Below are 13562 nucleotides of genomic sequence, written 5' to 3' on the forward strand. Positions count from 1 at the left end.
TGATCATAATCAAAAATTCCGTAAATAGAATGGATCATGAGGCCGAGGGTATGAGCGAAACTCGGAAATTGCTCAATTGGTAAAAATTTCCTATATACTTGGTAATATGGGCTGTCTCGCATTTATATTCGGCCCTTCCCTTAGCTGGCCAAAATTCACTTCAATAGGTGCCCGTAAAATTGTTGGTGTAAAAGACTAAACGGAACAGCGTTTGGGGAGCAAAATGAAAAAATAGAAGTATTCAATACGCTATTTATTTGATGAGTAAGTGAGATTAGCCTTGTTAAAAAATACATCATTAAATTGATGGCATAAAAACAAATTGACTTTCTTACTACAATTACCATAATTCCTATCTCGTCAATTAACGGGATGTGCATAAACTATTTGTCACTTTTTAAATAGGTTAAGTTTCTCCTAGAACATGAATAGAAAACTTAACCGAACGAAAAAAAACTTTACGATAAGAAACTAAAAGAAAACATAAATGAAAGTTTATAAAGTTATTCTGTGAAGCATTTTATTTAAAATAAATCTAGGTTTGCGGTCATAACTAGCCAAGAAATTTCTACCATACGGATTGATGAGTGTGGAAACATGCGTTTGCGTATAATCCGTTGCAATAAATTACTCAACTGTTATATGAAATAAAACCCAATAAGAAAGGGGAAATAAAATTTAAAACAACTTTGCATCTACCAAAAAAAATAAATAATGATTTATTTTGTTCGAAAAAATATTCATTAAAATTAAGTTCTAACTTTAGTTTTGTTACTATGCAATTGCCTTGGAGATAATTTAGCTTCATTTTTAACAAGGGCAAAATCGGTTTTGATTTTAGAGAGTCATGTGTCATGATGTGTGAAATACGAGCAATAAAAAATTTCTCCCAAAGTGTTCGAGCAATCGAGATATAAGGATTGGAAATAACATCATTTAAGAAGCACAATAAAAGTATCAACTTTGCCTTATGTTGCTGGGAAGGGAGCAGCAAATCTCATTGCTATGCAGAAAACATCAGTAGAGTGAACATAATTGCACCATCCAATAATGTTGACTCGGGTCGCCTGCCGAAGACCACAACTGCCCTAGATGTAATGGACCATCATGATTCCTGCCTACCGGAACGTAGCCTTCAACACTTCAAGCCGTCCGTATCTAGGCCGTGGGTCGAACCAGCCCTCGGTCGAACGGCCACTTGTCGAATGACGATAAATTTTGGAACAGAACTATGCTATCTGAAACCTAACCTCAGATGCGGTGAACGTAAAATTACGTAATTTAACGATGCCTGGAAGTCATATTCGATCCGCGGCCTGGTGGTGCACGGCAGGTGGTGGTCAAGGCCGGAAGAGGACAAAGTCGAGTGGTGCACGGCTGGTTGGTGTAGGTCAGGAGAGATCCAAGGCGTTCGATTCAGGGCTTATTGGTGCACAAAATTGGTGGTGCACGGCTGCGCTCCCTGTTGACTCTGCTATGTTCACGGAATTTACCTCAGTGTATAAAAATCATCGATCTAGAAATGTCAACTATACATTAAAATGATCATCTCTTCTAGTTAGTAGTGATGCTTTCGTTCAACATTCGATAATTTGTACATCTCTATACTGAGCCAACATAATTGAAAAACTATATTTATTTATATACTGAACGACAGAGATTTAGAACACGAATCGAATTTAAATGAGCAAAATTGCTGTATGAACACCAAACTATTTTGTTACCCAAGAAATAATACGGGAAAAACTGCTGCCTGAACTATCACTATACAAACTTGGAGTTGAATCAGTCGAGCTTATCTGAACCTTTTTTCCTTTGGCTGTTAGCCAATCTGTATAAATGACATAATAATTCACTTAATATCATCAAAATGCCTACGGCCATAACCAGAATAAAGCCTATAACATCAAGGCAATAATACTGCAAAATATTCAAATGTGTGCCGGGTGGCTGGATGTGCTTGAACGGTCCGAAGCGATGCAAGCTCAGGATGAGCCTAACTGCAGCGTCAGTGCCCGACTCCTCTGACTGCCACATTTGCGATGTCCTGGTGACCGATTCATTGAATCTGCAACATAGATTATGGACTACGTCAATTTCGATTGATGAAAACGTTAGCATTCTAGGTTTTCGTCAGTCTTTAGAAAAATCCAATCGCGGTATTTTATTTCAAGCGGACGTTTTGTTCGAAAAAAAATACGTTTAAAATTCTCAAATTATTCTATTCATGGGCCTTACCAATATTTCAATAAACTGCTGGACTGAAAACAATTCGGGAGATTGCATTTGCATTTTATTAACAAACCTGATATACGCCCTGCCTGAATAGCTAACTTAGATATAAAGACGAATCGTCAGCTTTTTACGAGAAGCGAATAAGGGGTCACTGACTTAAAGAAATTAACGCGTATCCGAAAATATTGTGGTTTCAATATATTTCACTTCAAAAATTAATCAAATGATGAACAAGATCTGAATGAAATTTGAAAACTACAGGACAACATCTCTTCTTATAGCTAGGCACAAGCCAGTAGCTCGTTAATTAGTTATTGATCAGAGTCTCACTTATTGTCCTGGATCACTCGGTTAATCATCTCATAGAGGGTGTCCTGAGTCAGGTCCTCCTTGGCGAGACGAAGTCCCAATCCGCGGTCCAGAACTCGGCGGGCGATGTCCCCCTGGTCCGCAAAATTGGGCACGCACAGGAGAGGCGTGGCGTGGTACACCGCCTCGTTAACGCTGTTCATTCCGCAGTGACTCACGAACAACTTTGTGGCGGGATGCGCTAGGCATAAAATGTACTCATTCATTGAAATGCTTTCAGTATAAACAATATAGTTAAAAACCAAGAAACTGCCTAATTAAAATGCCAATCAATATAACAAGATATAAATGTATAAGTAGAGTGAGATAACCGTAGGAAGAATTTCAACAAGAAATAGATAGACGTGACGGGAATATCAAACATATGGAAGAACAAAAAAAAATTATATTATAATTGAACGATGGTTTGAACACCACATATATTCGACAATACCCAAGAGATCTTGCTGAGGAATATTGGTCCTGGCAAGGACATTTGGGGGCAGAGTTTGCAGCTGCGCAGGGTCAAAATGAAGAACGATCCTCTGGGGCAGCTGTGCTAGGGCACGCAATGCCCCATCTCGGAAAGATTCCGGCACGACACTCGAACTAAAACCGGTGAGTCCAAACGAGAAAACAATGACGCCCGCTTCGCCTGAACCTTCAACCTGGGATTGAATTAACCAATGAAAATCCATACTACGCAAATAAACAAATCATAAGTTAGAGTAAGAGGTATGCCACGCAGAACTCTAAAAAATGTCTACTATTAAATTGGTCATCTCATCTCTACAGGGTTGAGTATGATCAACTTTTGTAGCAAATAGAAAGTTTTACGGTAAAGAATACAACGGGACAAAACGATAAATAATGATTCCTCACCCAATCCAGCATTTCCTGATCGAGAAAGAACTCTTTGGTGCACGTGAGGCAGCCGATGTAGTGCACGTGAGGAGGCAAGTGTTTGGCGTAGTCGACGTGCCAGCTGACGCTCACCATTAAAGTGTCTACCTCGGAGAGTAGGCGGCTCGACGACGGCAAATATGGATGCAACTTCTGTATATAAAATCGAAAAATAACTGAGAGTTGTTTATTCACAATGATAACGACGTCACTCATTTGGTATTGTATGCCACGAACCAATATTGTAACATTTTGTTGAACCCGCATGATAATTTTTCATTGCATAATGTAGGTTAGTTTGTCTTGGGTACAAACATGTCTGTCCAAATCTCCGAGAATTTTCTTACTTTGATCCAGTGGTCGGTTACAGAGAGATGGTATGTAACAAGAAGCTCATCCAATAGAGAGAAGACGAAGTTGTGCACTCGCTCGAAAAAGTTCATGCGGAAGCCCGCTTCTGTCATCATTGCCGGCACCACTGACGGTAGCTGGGACATGCCCACACGGCGTGCCTTCAAATATTATAGATTAGGTATTGCAAGTGATCATTGATCAAAGTATTGAGGACATCAATATCTCATTTAATTATCGAAAGGCAAAATGTAATCATTCGCTGTTTATGACTGTTTGTTCCTTGATACAGGGGCAAAAGAGTAATGATTTTTTTTTATCAAATCATTATAGCAACTAATTAAAATTGTTAGCAAGAATCCTAAAAAGCAACTGCAGTCAAACAAAACTATTTTGTAAAACTTATGAAGCGGCATAGATAAAACAGCCAAACTAGGAGACATAATTATAGATTAAGAAAAGATTAACTAGCAGATATCAGAATACATAAATTAACCAGAAAATTAAAAGAATATATGAATGATTACCTCTCCACCCTGCAGGGGGAAGCCCCAGTAGCCCACGACCGGCAGGCCCAGCAGCCTGGCCAGCGCTAACGAACACTCGTTGGCGATGAGGTCTACAAGCGCTACAGTGTATCCTGGGAAGTATTGAATTTTGCATGATTTATTTAGAGAACTTACTGGCATTCGCCACCAATCATCGATTAAATAAGTTTTTTTTCGTACACATCTTGAATTAACCGAGGTCAAAAAGTTGGGTTAAGTTCTTGAGAGAAAAAAGCAGTAGGTTAACATAGGCGCTGTTAGGCCAAGTCGTAAATTGAATCTGGATGTTCATAAAGCATGGGGACTCGGCATAGCAAGTTAACCCAGATATCAGGTTCACCCTGAATTAAGTTAACCCGACGTGATAAGTCAACATACGGATGATGTTTCCATGACATTGCTCATGATCGAAAATTTTTCTTGAGTGACGCACCGAGATAGTTTCATGTTATTATACCTAGATTCAGCTTTAGTGCACGTCTCCGCCATTATTAGCGACGAAGGCTTCTTGAAAACATAACAGATGATATACGATGATTTCCATAATAAAATTAGTCAATATTTGTACACGAAAAATGTATTAAAGAATAAGTATGCAAGAAATTCACGGCTAACGACTTAAGCTCAAACCAATCATTCCAAAAGTAGTCACCAAGTTTCGGAAACAGGAAGCACATTCTCCCGAGCAAAATCCGATGTCGTGCTCAAATTCTGGTTTTGGTGTCATTAGAGCGATTTCTCTGTAATTTCGTTCGATTGCGCTACAGTTCCTGCTATCACGGAAGCGAGATAACATGCATGCGCTTGCGTGTGTCCATTTTCTCATCCGAGTGATAAAAACACGCGTCCCTCCGGTGACAGAGCTCCACCAAAGCACGAGTAGCGATTTAAGACGCTTTCAATGCCGGTTTACATTTCACACAGATTAACATTTAATTACGGGGTTTGTGGTTGGACATCAATTAACGATACAAAACAACCTTATTGTACATTAATAGAAGACGCCAAGAATAGGAATTGTATGAGAAACGTTGGTTCCATCATAGGTTTACCGGTTGTGTTTAGGGTGGATATGAGTTCTGCATCGCCCAACAGGGTGGAGCAATGGGCGTCAATGAGGCCAAACACATCAGTCGGCACCTGCGCTGAGAAAGTCGCTGAATATATTAAATATTTAACGGTGAACGCCAGTGAAATCAAATTTAGGTAGCAAATTATAAGTGTTAGTTATTTGTCCGTGATAGTTAGAATAGTTAAAGCCATATTACGATTTACTAATTTGACGTTTATCATATACTGTTGGCATTGTTCAACTTCATTCTGAGTATTTTTAGATAACATCCCAAATTTCATGACATCTTGTAACACAGATATATTGTTTGATTTTTGTTATCACTAAAATATGATATAATAATAGGTGAAGCATTTAAGACCTATTTACAGTTGAAGACAAAAATTCGAATTTTCACGCCGATTATTGTTTCCCTAACATTGAGGATGGAACGCTCTGTGTGCCACAGGAGACGAGTAGGAGGCTGGAGGGCGCCGTCCCGCCGCATGTACGGGTATCTGGGGATTGCATATAATTAATAAAAAGAATCTATATGCCTGCAATAACCATAAATCAAAATTCGTTCAATGGCCTTATAACTAAACAAATTTGTTTTGAATTAATACACCCCACGAAGTCCGAAAATACACAAATCTAAAGTGTCAACGCAAAGATTTCCTCATAATTGCTTAAATATTATGAAAGCTATTTATGAGAAGCAGGAAATAAATACGGAGAAGCATCGTATAAGGCATCGTGCTACTAAGCACGCGCTTAGTAAAACAATATTGAAATATATGGCGATTAGATGTCTTAGACTTTTATAAATATTTAGGCATTAAATGCTCTTGAATGTTTGATGTCATTTCAATATGCTTTTGTCGCACAGCGGAACAAAAATCCTCGTATCAAAGTCAGAAGATGCGAACACCATTTTTAGTGCATTTTAGGTATATCAAAAATCGAATAATCAGATAACGGCAAATGAATCAGGAGCAAAGCATTCATATCCGGAAAGCAATAATACATTCGAAAAGTATGAGGAAAACATTCATTACCTCTTCTTGAATAATCAGTTTCCTGAATATAATCTGCCACGGAACGAACTATTAATAAATTCGCTTGACATCAAAATGAGTCATGATTTGCATTGGCTCACCTCAAGTCTTCATTGTCAGGGCTGACCGTAATGATATCCATGAACTTGCAATCTTCAGAGGTCCCTCGAAATTCCTCGTCATGTTCGTGTAGTTGATCTCCAGGAGTCGTCAGGTTGTGCGTTACTTTCCATTTGTGTGCTCGCTCAACATTAAACTTAGACGATGCGTGTCTTCGTTCGTCAATAGGAGCATGGTCGCTTTTCCACTTCAGCTGGGTGACGGAATACCCTCTTCGAACCAATTCCTCACCTAGACGACGAAGAACTACTTCGTGACTACCAGCGTAAATTGGATGAAGAATTAAAATTCTAGCTCCAGTATTCAACCTTGATCCGTGAGATGACTCAGCGTTCGGGAGTACGCGATCTTGGTGAGAATGCAATCTTTGTACGTTTTCAGAAAATAATTCCGTCTGATTACCGGCAGTTTCGGATCCACTTCTGAAAAGCTGACTTGCACGTGTGTCTGTTTTGCGATGCGACTTTGCAGACGATTTGTTTGACTGGTGCGGTTCTTCCCTGCAATTTACGATCCATTTCTTTCGAGTGACACATGCAGCTGAATAATGCGAGCGTTTTTGGTCCTGACATAGAAAATTTTCAGCAGGATGGAGAGGGAATATCGAAAAGCTGCTGTGCTTTAAGTGTGTTGTGAATTTTGAAGTTGTGTCAGACAAAGGCGCCAAATAACATATTTGGGCCAGGGCAAAAAATAGCACCAAGTTCATGTTGCCATCCAGATTCTCAACTAATTACTTCTTACCTTGGCAAAATTTTTTAACTTTAAGTACGGTAATATTTAAAAAGAGTCTTGCCATATAAATTTTACTCCGGGGTCAGCGGGGCTCTGTAATATATGGTCACTGTACAAATTCGTGCAATATGCGAATATAATCTGAGTGTAACTACGACTCATGATTCGCAGGCATTAATTTACAATATTAGCAGTATATGAGTTTCTCGGCAAATTTCTGCCAAGAAAAGTGAAAAGTTTCTACAAACCTACCAAAAATTTTTGGACGGGGCTATTATGATTTAATGAGTTAACTTGAATGTTTATATATACTTTAAATGGATACAAATTGTATATAAATATTAGCGAAAACACCGTATCTAATTCCTGTCATGCGCAATGTTTTTTCGTTTGAATGCAATACTCCTGCTTCTTGAACGATTTTTGCTTCTGAAACTTGAAACTGAAAACTGAAAGCATTCAACTGTATAATTATTGCCTTCCTCCAGAAACAGTGTTACGACAGAGTCTACTTTGTTTTCCTCCCCGGGCTGTCCCTACTTTCTCGTCACGCTGTTGCAGTTGAGGACGAACTAGCGTGCGTCAGCGCAACGCTTCTTTGTTGTCAACATGGAAGTCGTCAAGACTCGGTTGTCACGCACCTATTTACGTCAGATGTCGCACTGAAGGACATTGTTTTTGTTGAAATGATAACGACTAAATGTCCTCATAATACAGATTGTAATGCAAATTCCAAAATTATGTGAATATTATCTTCTTTTTCATAAGTTGTAAATGTATTTAACTCACGGTCATTGAACGCGTTGATTTGCTTCTTTGTATCATTAAAGTTGCAATATTATTGGACGTCTTCACGAAATTTACAGTCTCATTTCATAAAAGTCCTTACGTGATGCTGTTGTAAATTGCACAAGTCAATACATATGAAAGAAACTAGAATTTTTCCTATTGACGAATTAGGAATTGGAATGGTAGAATAGGTTGAAATGGAAACTTCAGGTAGAAGTTATGGAATTTTTTGTTATGCTAAAATAATTTACGTTTTAATTTCTTTTTGTAATTAGAAAACAACAAACAATAAAATTTCCGATTTACGGAAAAAAAATATTTTGTAAAAGTGTCTTCCTTTTTTGGAAGACTTTATGAAAGAACATTTGTGTATATGAGTTCACATGCAACACGCCAGTTGTCCCTTGTAAAGTCCCACAACCGTTTGGGGAGAACATGACAATTGGACCATCAACTTTCATTACCGTAGCAGCTGTCGTCTTGCGTAGGTAAGCAGCAAAGATATAGACATCGTTTACCTGGTATGTTATTAATTTCTCTTGCGTTGTTACTTTCTAGAACATAAGAAGAAACAATTTAATTTATTTCAGGTCATGTTTTTACAGTGTTATTTATAAAATGTTAGTTGAAACTGTCATATGTTCGACGATTTACTGACAAATTTACTGACATTTACTGACAAAATGGCTGATGTCCGCGGGATGTCAATTTACATACAAATTTTGGTGAGATTAACGCGATCATTATGAACATCATTACCCTTAAAAATTTTAGCTTAAAATGAGCATTTTCCGTGTATCCATCATTTTTACTGTAGGCTAGCTGGTTGAGTGCAGTAGTGAGACTGACGACTGAGATGCTTATTGGTAGTTAAATAATTGCTGGTCCGACAATAACTGTTAAAAGATACATCACGAATTTGTGGCTGATTGTGTAACTTAACTAGATATCGCATGATAATTTTTCTCTTCAATATTTTCATAAAATGAAGAATAACGTTCGTAAAGAGCCAATTGGTTTAAGAACCTCTCCTGATTACCTTGGTCTTAGAATATTACTACGACCACGATTTTCGAATGAATTCACTGCTTCTCGAATTCACAAAAATATAGTTTAGTTAATTGGTCCGACTTGAGACTTGCCAGGAGGTAGAGCGAAACATTTTTTCCTCAGAATGGGTTTTAATAGAAATTTTATGATACTACGTCGTAGAATATTTCATGTGTTGAAAGTAATTAACACGTTTTTCTTTACTCAGGTTCGCGTTTGTTTGTTTGTTGTTAACATTGACAACGAAAATTAGCCCACTTCTGATTGCTCTAGAGATCTGAAATTCGGCATGCAGGCTATTTTCGCCTAACAATTTTATATATAATCATAAAAACTAGCAGTTAGAGACCTAAATTAGCTTAATTGAGTAAAGTATATATAATATATATATATATATATATAGTATGACGTACGGGCACTGACGTTATAGACGAGCAGGCGCTGACGCTGCGCATCATCGATACGTACGTCAAGGCAAGTAAATTGGCTCGCAACAACGTTTTTCATGTGTAGCAACGGACTAAAAAGGAGAAAATAAAATACTTCAAAAAACTTTAAAAAAAAACACGTTTTTCTTGTGGACTAAAAAGTAGAAAATAAATTACCTAAAAAAACTTTTTTAAAAACACGTTTTTCTTGTGGACTAAAAAGTAGAAAATAAATTATGGCTCGCCCCAAAAAACGTGGGTCGGGCTGTACGTTCACCATCAAATTTCCAAAATTCGCGTTGAGCCATAATTTATTTTCTACTTTTTAGTCCACAAGAAAAACGTGTTTTTCTAAAAAGTTTTTTTAAAGTATTTTATTTTTACTTTAACGATATCATGAGGTGCTGCCGAGCTGCTGAAGTATTAAAAGAATTACTTTCAATGCGATTTTCTGCTATAATATCGATAAATGCAATGACTAGCAATATCATTAGATAGAATAATGTTGCAAAGATATTTAGGTAGGAATAGGCAAAAGTGAAGATATTTGAGAGCAATATTTCATGAGCCATCAATTGATATACAAAGAAACATTTGCTGCTCATGCAGTCACTTGCTGCGATTCTATGATGATTATTTCTTTCTATTGCAGGAATTTATGCATTCATAATTTTTTTAAGTACAGAGACTTAGTTAATTGAAGTGATAGTGTTTTTCAAACAGAAAAAAATCGAACAAACTGCAAAAAATAAATACTAACGGAAGAGACTGGCGAAAGTGGTAAAAAAAGTACTTTTTGAATTAAATCTATCGCAGTTGTTTCTGAATGAGCATCAGAATTTAGTGCTTCATCTTAAGAAGCGGAAGAAAAATGTTCGGAAACTGATTCCGTATTTGTGTTCGATCGTTAAAAATAATCAAGTGGCTATTAGACATTGCAGAGACCTTCGTAAATGGATTTTGATCAGTCTCATGATATATATGGCCTGTATTCTGACGCAAGAAAAGATCAAACAGTGGCCAAAGACTAAGCAATTAACGAGAGTTAATACTGTTGTTTAAAAGCAACATATATCGATCTTAGAAGAACGCGAGTAAAGAAAGCTATGCTGCCCCTTTGGCCTCTATTGTAATACGGGTAATGCAAAAACTATAATCGACTAATTTTATGAGCGAGTTCCTCAAGGAGAACTACAATTGGTAATGGTGACCCTGTTTTACGTAGAGGTACCAAAGGGTTGCATAGGTCCCAGCATTATGATTGATTAGACTTAGACTGAATTTGAAAAAGCCCGTTCTTTGGTTCATCGTCAACTACATGCCGACGAATTACTGCTCCGTCACATTATTTGAACTCGTGCCAGAAGAACTTCTGGCCCAAAAGGTATAACGGGCATAATTTTCCTACAACTTACAGGTTTACCAGGCCTAATTTATTTACTTTGTGAATAAATTTTGACTTAATTCCGAGAATATAACATCAACGTTGCTTGATACTCATAAATCGGAACTAAGTACTGATAAAAAACACAAAACTTTTACGGTACACATCCTAGAGAAAAGTAATATTTGGCATGAGAACCCAATCATAATTCGCGACTAGGTACTTGAAGCGTAGTTTAGCAGTTAAGCAGCTGACAGTCTGAAAAAAGTATTTGCGTTCATTATGAAAGTTTACGTCGGTTCCAAACTGGACTGCGTTTTTCCTCACAAAACGGCGCACAATATCTTTTCAAGACAATTGATCTAACATGAAAATTAATTGTTAATAATAAAAAATGCTCTATTTAGGTCTCAAGTGAAATGAAGTTTGATGTTCTGTGCGGTGTTTACGCAGAAAATTTGCATTACCTTCATATCTGCATTGTTATATTTCGCATTTTTAAAAAGTTTTATATGATGGCGGCATCTAAAGGTATTAATAATATGAGCTGAATATTTACTAAAGTTATTGTCTAGCATCGTAGCACTAAAATTTCAGTAATAGAAAGACAAAAAAAAAAAAAAAAAAACAACAAACATGTGTGTGTAACAAAAACATGAAAAAAAATTTTTTTACTGCAGAATAACGTACAGTACTCGTGCTGATTTGATCAAACATACTATAACAACCATCACCTAAAATAGGAAACAGAAAATAACACTTTATTTTTTGTCCTATTTCGTGCCAATCTTGCAAACCTCAAAAATTCAGTGAAAATAATAGATTGAAATGAAATTGTAGTTTTTGTTTTGTTGACGACATCTGCTACTTTTTTAAAATTATTGTAAAACAGTTAGTGAAACAGGGCATTAATGAACTTTGAAACCGAGCGAATTAATTCTAAAATTAGGCCTATGCTGGTTATAAGGAATAAAATGCACGAAAGCTTCTTTAAAAAAACCAAGTCTTGTATTTGATTGTCCCAATAATCATCGTAGCAACCATTGTTGAACTAAATATATGTATGTGTATTACTTAGTTTAAATATGACAGCAACCACTAGCCTCCTATGACGCCATCCAGGTACATGTTCCCAACCGCACGCTCGACGCCCGACTGAGCCCGCGCTGAGAATTGAGATGTACTCGTGAATCGCGGTCCAGGTGGTGCGAGCAAGAATATATCGGTGTCACAATCCCTCGGCAGTTATCCTTCAAGGATGAGTACGAGGTTGCCTAGAAGAAACATACACTTATTCATGGTAGTAAAGTCAGGGGTGTACTTCCGCGCACCATGAGTCTTACGTGAAATCGTTTACATTCGTGAGCAAGTACGAACAATACCTATAATAAAAATACATGAAAATGCTTTGGGACGAAGTAAATTCCTGCCGTCATCATCATTTAATTTTCAATCGATTGTGAATGATTCACATCAAATATGGCCCTCATTCCCTTGATAAATAGAAGTTTCAAACGTTCCATACGACACTTATGTCAGACATTGTATTAACCGTCATTTGATTAACAAATTTTTTAACTCACTTAAGAACCATCGAACTTGGCGCAATAATATGGACTATTATAAATTAAACACGATGCACATATATTCCTCCCCTCTTCGTTAGTCTTACGAACCCGATGTCTTGCACAATACTAGAGAAGTAAACGCAGCTCGTCATTATCTAGGCGGTGCACGCCTAGCCACGCGGAACTGAGTCTGGAGAAGAACTAGGAACGACTCGCGTTTTTTCAAGTTTCTTATCCTTGCCGGTAATTACGAAGAGCCTTGCGTGTAACGGCTTTCCTTTCGTCGCACCTGCACCGTACATGGTAGGAGCTACGGTTGTTTTTGGTGTGGCGCTATTGTTGCACACATCAAAACAGCAGCAATAGATACAAGTAATTTCATGCGGATCAGTGCGTGATGTAACCAAAGAAACGTATAGATGATATGCTCTACTAAAATTTTGCATTGGATCTTGTTATGAAAAAAATGATAATAAAATTTTCCTCGGTTTACATTATGTTGATACGAGCTTCGGAATAAATGTGAGCCTCAGAATTTGTTTCGGACGTAGCAGTCCCAGGCCAGCCTGGAAAGCCGCCTTCAGCCCCGGTAGGCAAGTCGTCCTTGTTGCTGAGGTTCGAGAGCCTGGCCCGGACAACTCCCGTTCCTTATTTTTCTTCAGGTTACCAAACTACATTTTCATAGATATAGAATCTCATCAAAATCATCTTGAACACATTTTATTTCGAGAATTATAGAGGTAATCGTGAATTATTCACTCGTCAGTAAAAACGGTCATGTGGCCTTCAGATTATTGAAGACGAATCAGAAAATTGACGAATTTGCTCTCGTGATATTTTTTCGTGATGAATAATTTCTTTACTACTCCAGAGCTCTGAAAGTTTTAACAGTAGCGATTTTTTTCAGGGCTGCAAAGCAATAAGTTTCTGCTTTGCAACTAGACAGCGTATAGCAGCTATTTAACCCGTTGCTTATGAGAATAAATACGTTCCC

General features: G+C 37.5%; 1 protein-coding gene across 1 annotated transcript; it reads right to left on the reverse strand.

Annotated features, from left to right (window-relative positions):
* Positions 1 to 1421: 1421 nt before the first annotated feature.
* On the reverse strand, positions 1422 to 7442 carry LOC108668921 (UDP-glucuronosyltransferase 2B33). The gene is made up of 9 exons (XM_018156181.1): positions 6596 to 7442; positions 5876 to 5954; positions 5438 to 5525; positions 4365 to 4477; positions 3834 to 3998; positions 3466 to 3639; positions 3038 to 3251; positions 2566 to 2785; positions 1422 to 2068 (listed from the first exon to the last, which is right to left on the reverse strand). The coding sequence occupies exons 1-9, from the start codon at positions 7321 to 7323 to the stop codon at positions 1786 to 1788; spliced, it is 2064 nt and encodes a 687-aa protein (XP_018011670.1). The 5' UTR covers positions 7324 to 7442; the 3' UTR covers positions 1422 to 1785.
* Between the last annotated feature and the right edge of the window lie 6120 nt (positions 7443 to 13562).

Source organism: Hyalella azteca, unplaced genomic scaffold, assembly GCF_000764305.2.
Source record: "Hyalella azteca isolate HAZT.00-mixed unplaced genomic scaffold, Hazt_2.0.2 contig5386, whole genome shotgun sequence".
NCBI lineage: Eukaryota > Metazoa > Arthropoda > Malacostraca > Amphipoda > Hyalellidae > Hyalella > Hyalella azteca.

What these genes read in the sequence shown, in the direction of transcription:
- LOC108668921 (XM_018156181.1), bottom strand. Translation starts at nt 7,323, where the DNA reads ATGAACTTGGTGCTATTTTTTGCCCTGGCCCAAATATGTTATTTGGCG. An exon ending in TAACCGACCACTGGATCAAA is followed by an intron (nt 3,640 to 3,833) that starts GTAAGAAAATTC and finishes TTTTATATACAG; the next exon opens with AAGTTGCATCCATATTTGCC. An exon ending in ATCAGGAAATGCTGGATTGG is followed by an intron (nt 3,252 to 3,465) that starts GTGAGGAATCAT and finishes ATTCAATCCCAG; the next exon opens with GTTGAAGGTTCAGGCGAAGC.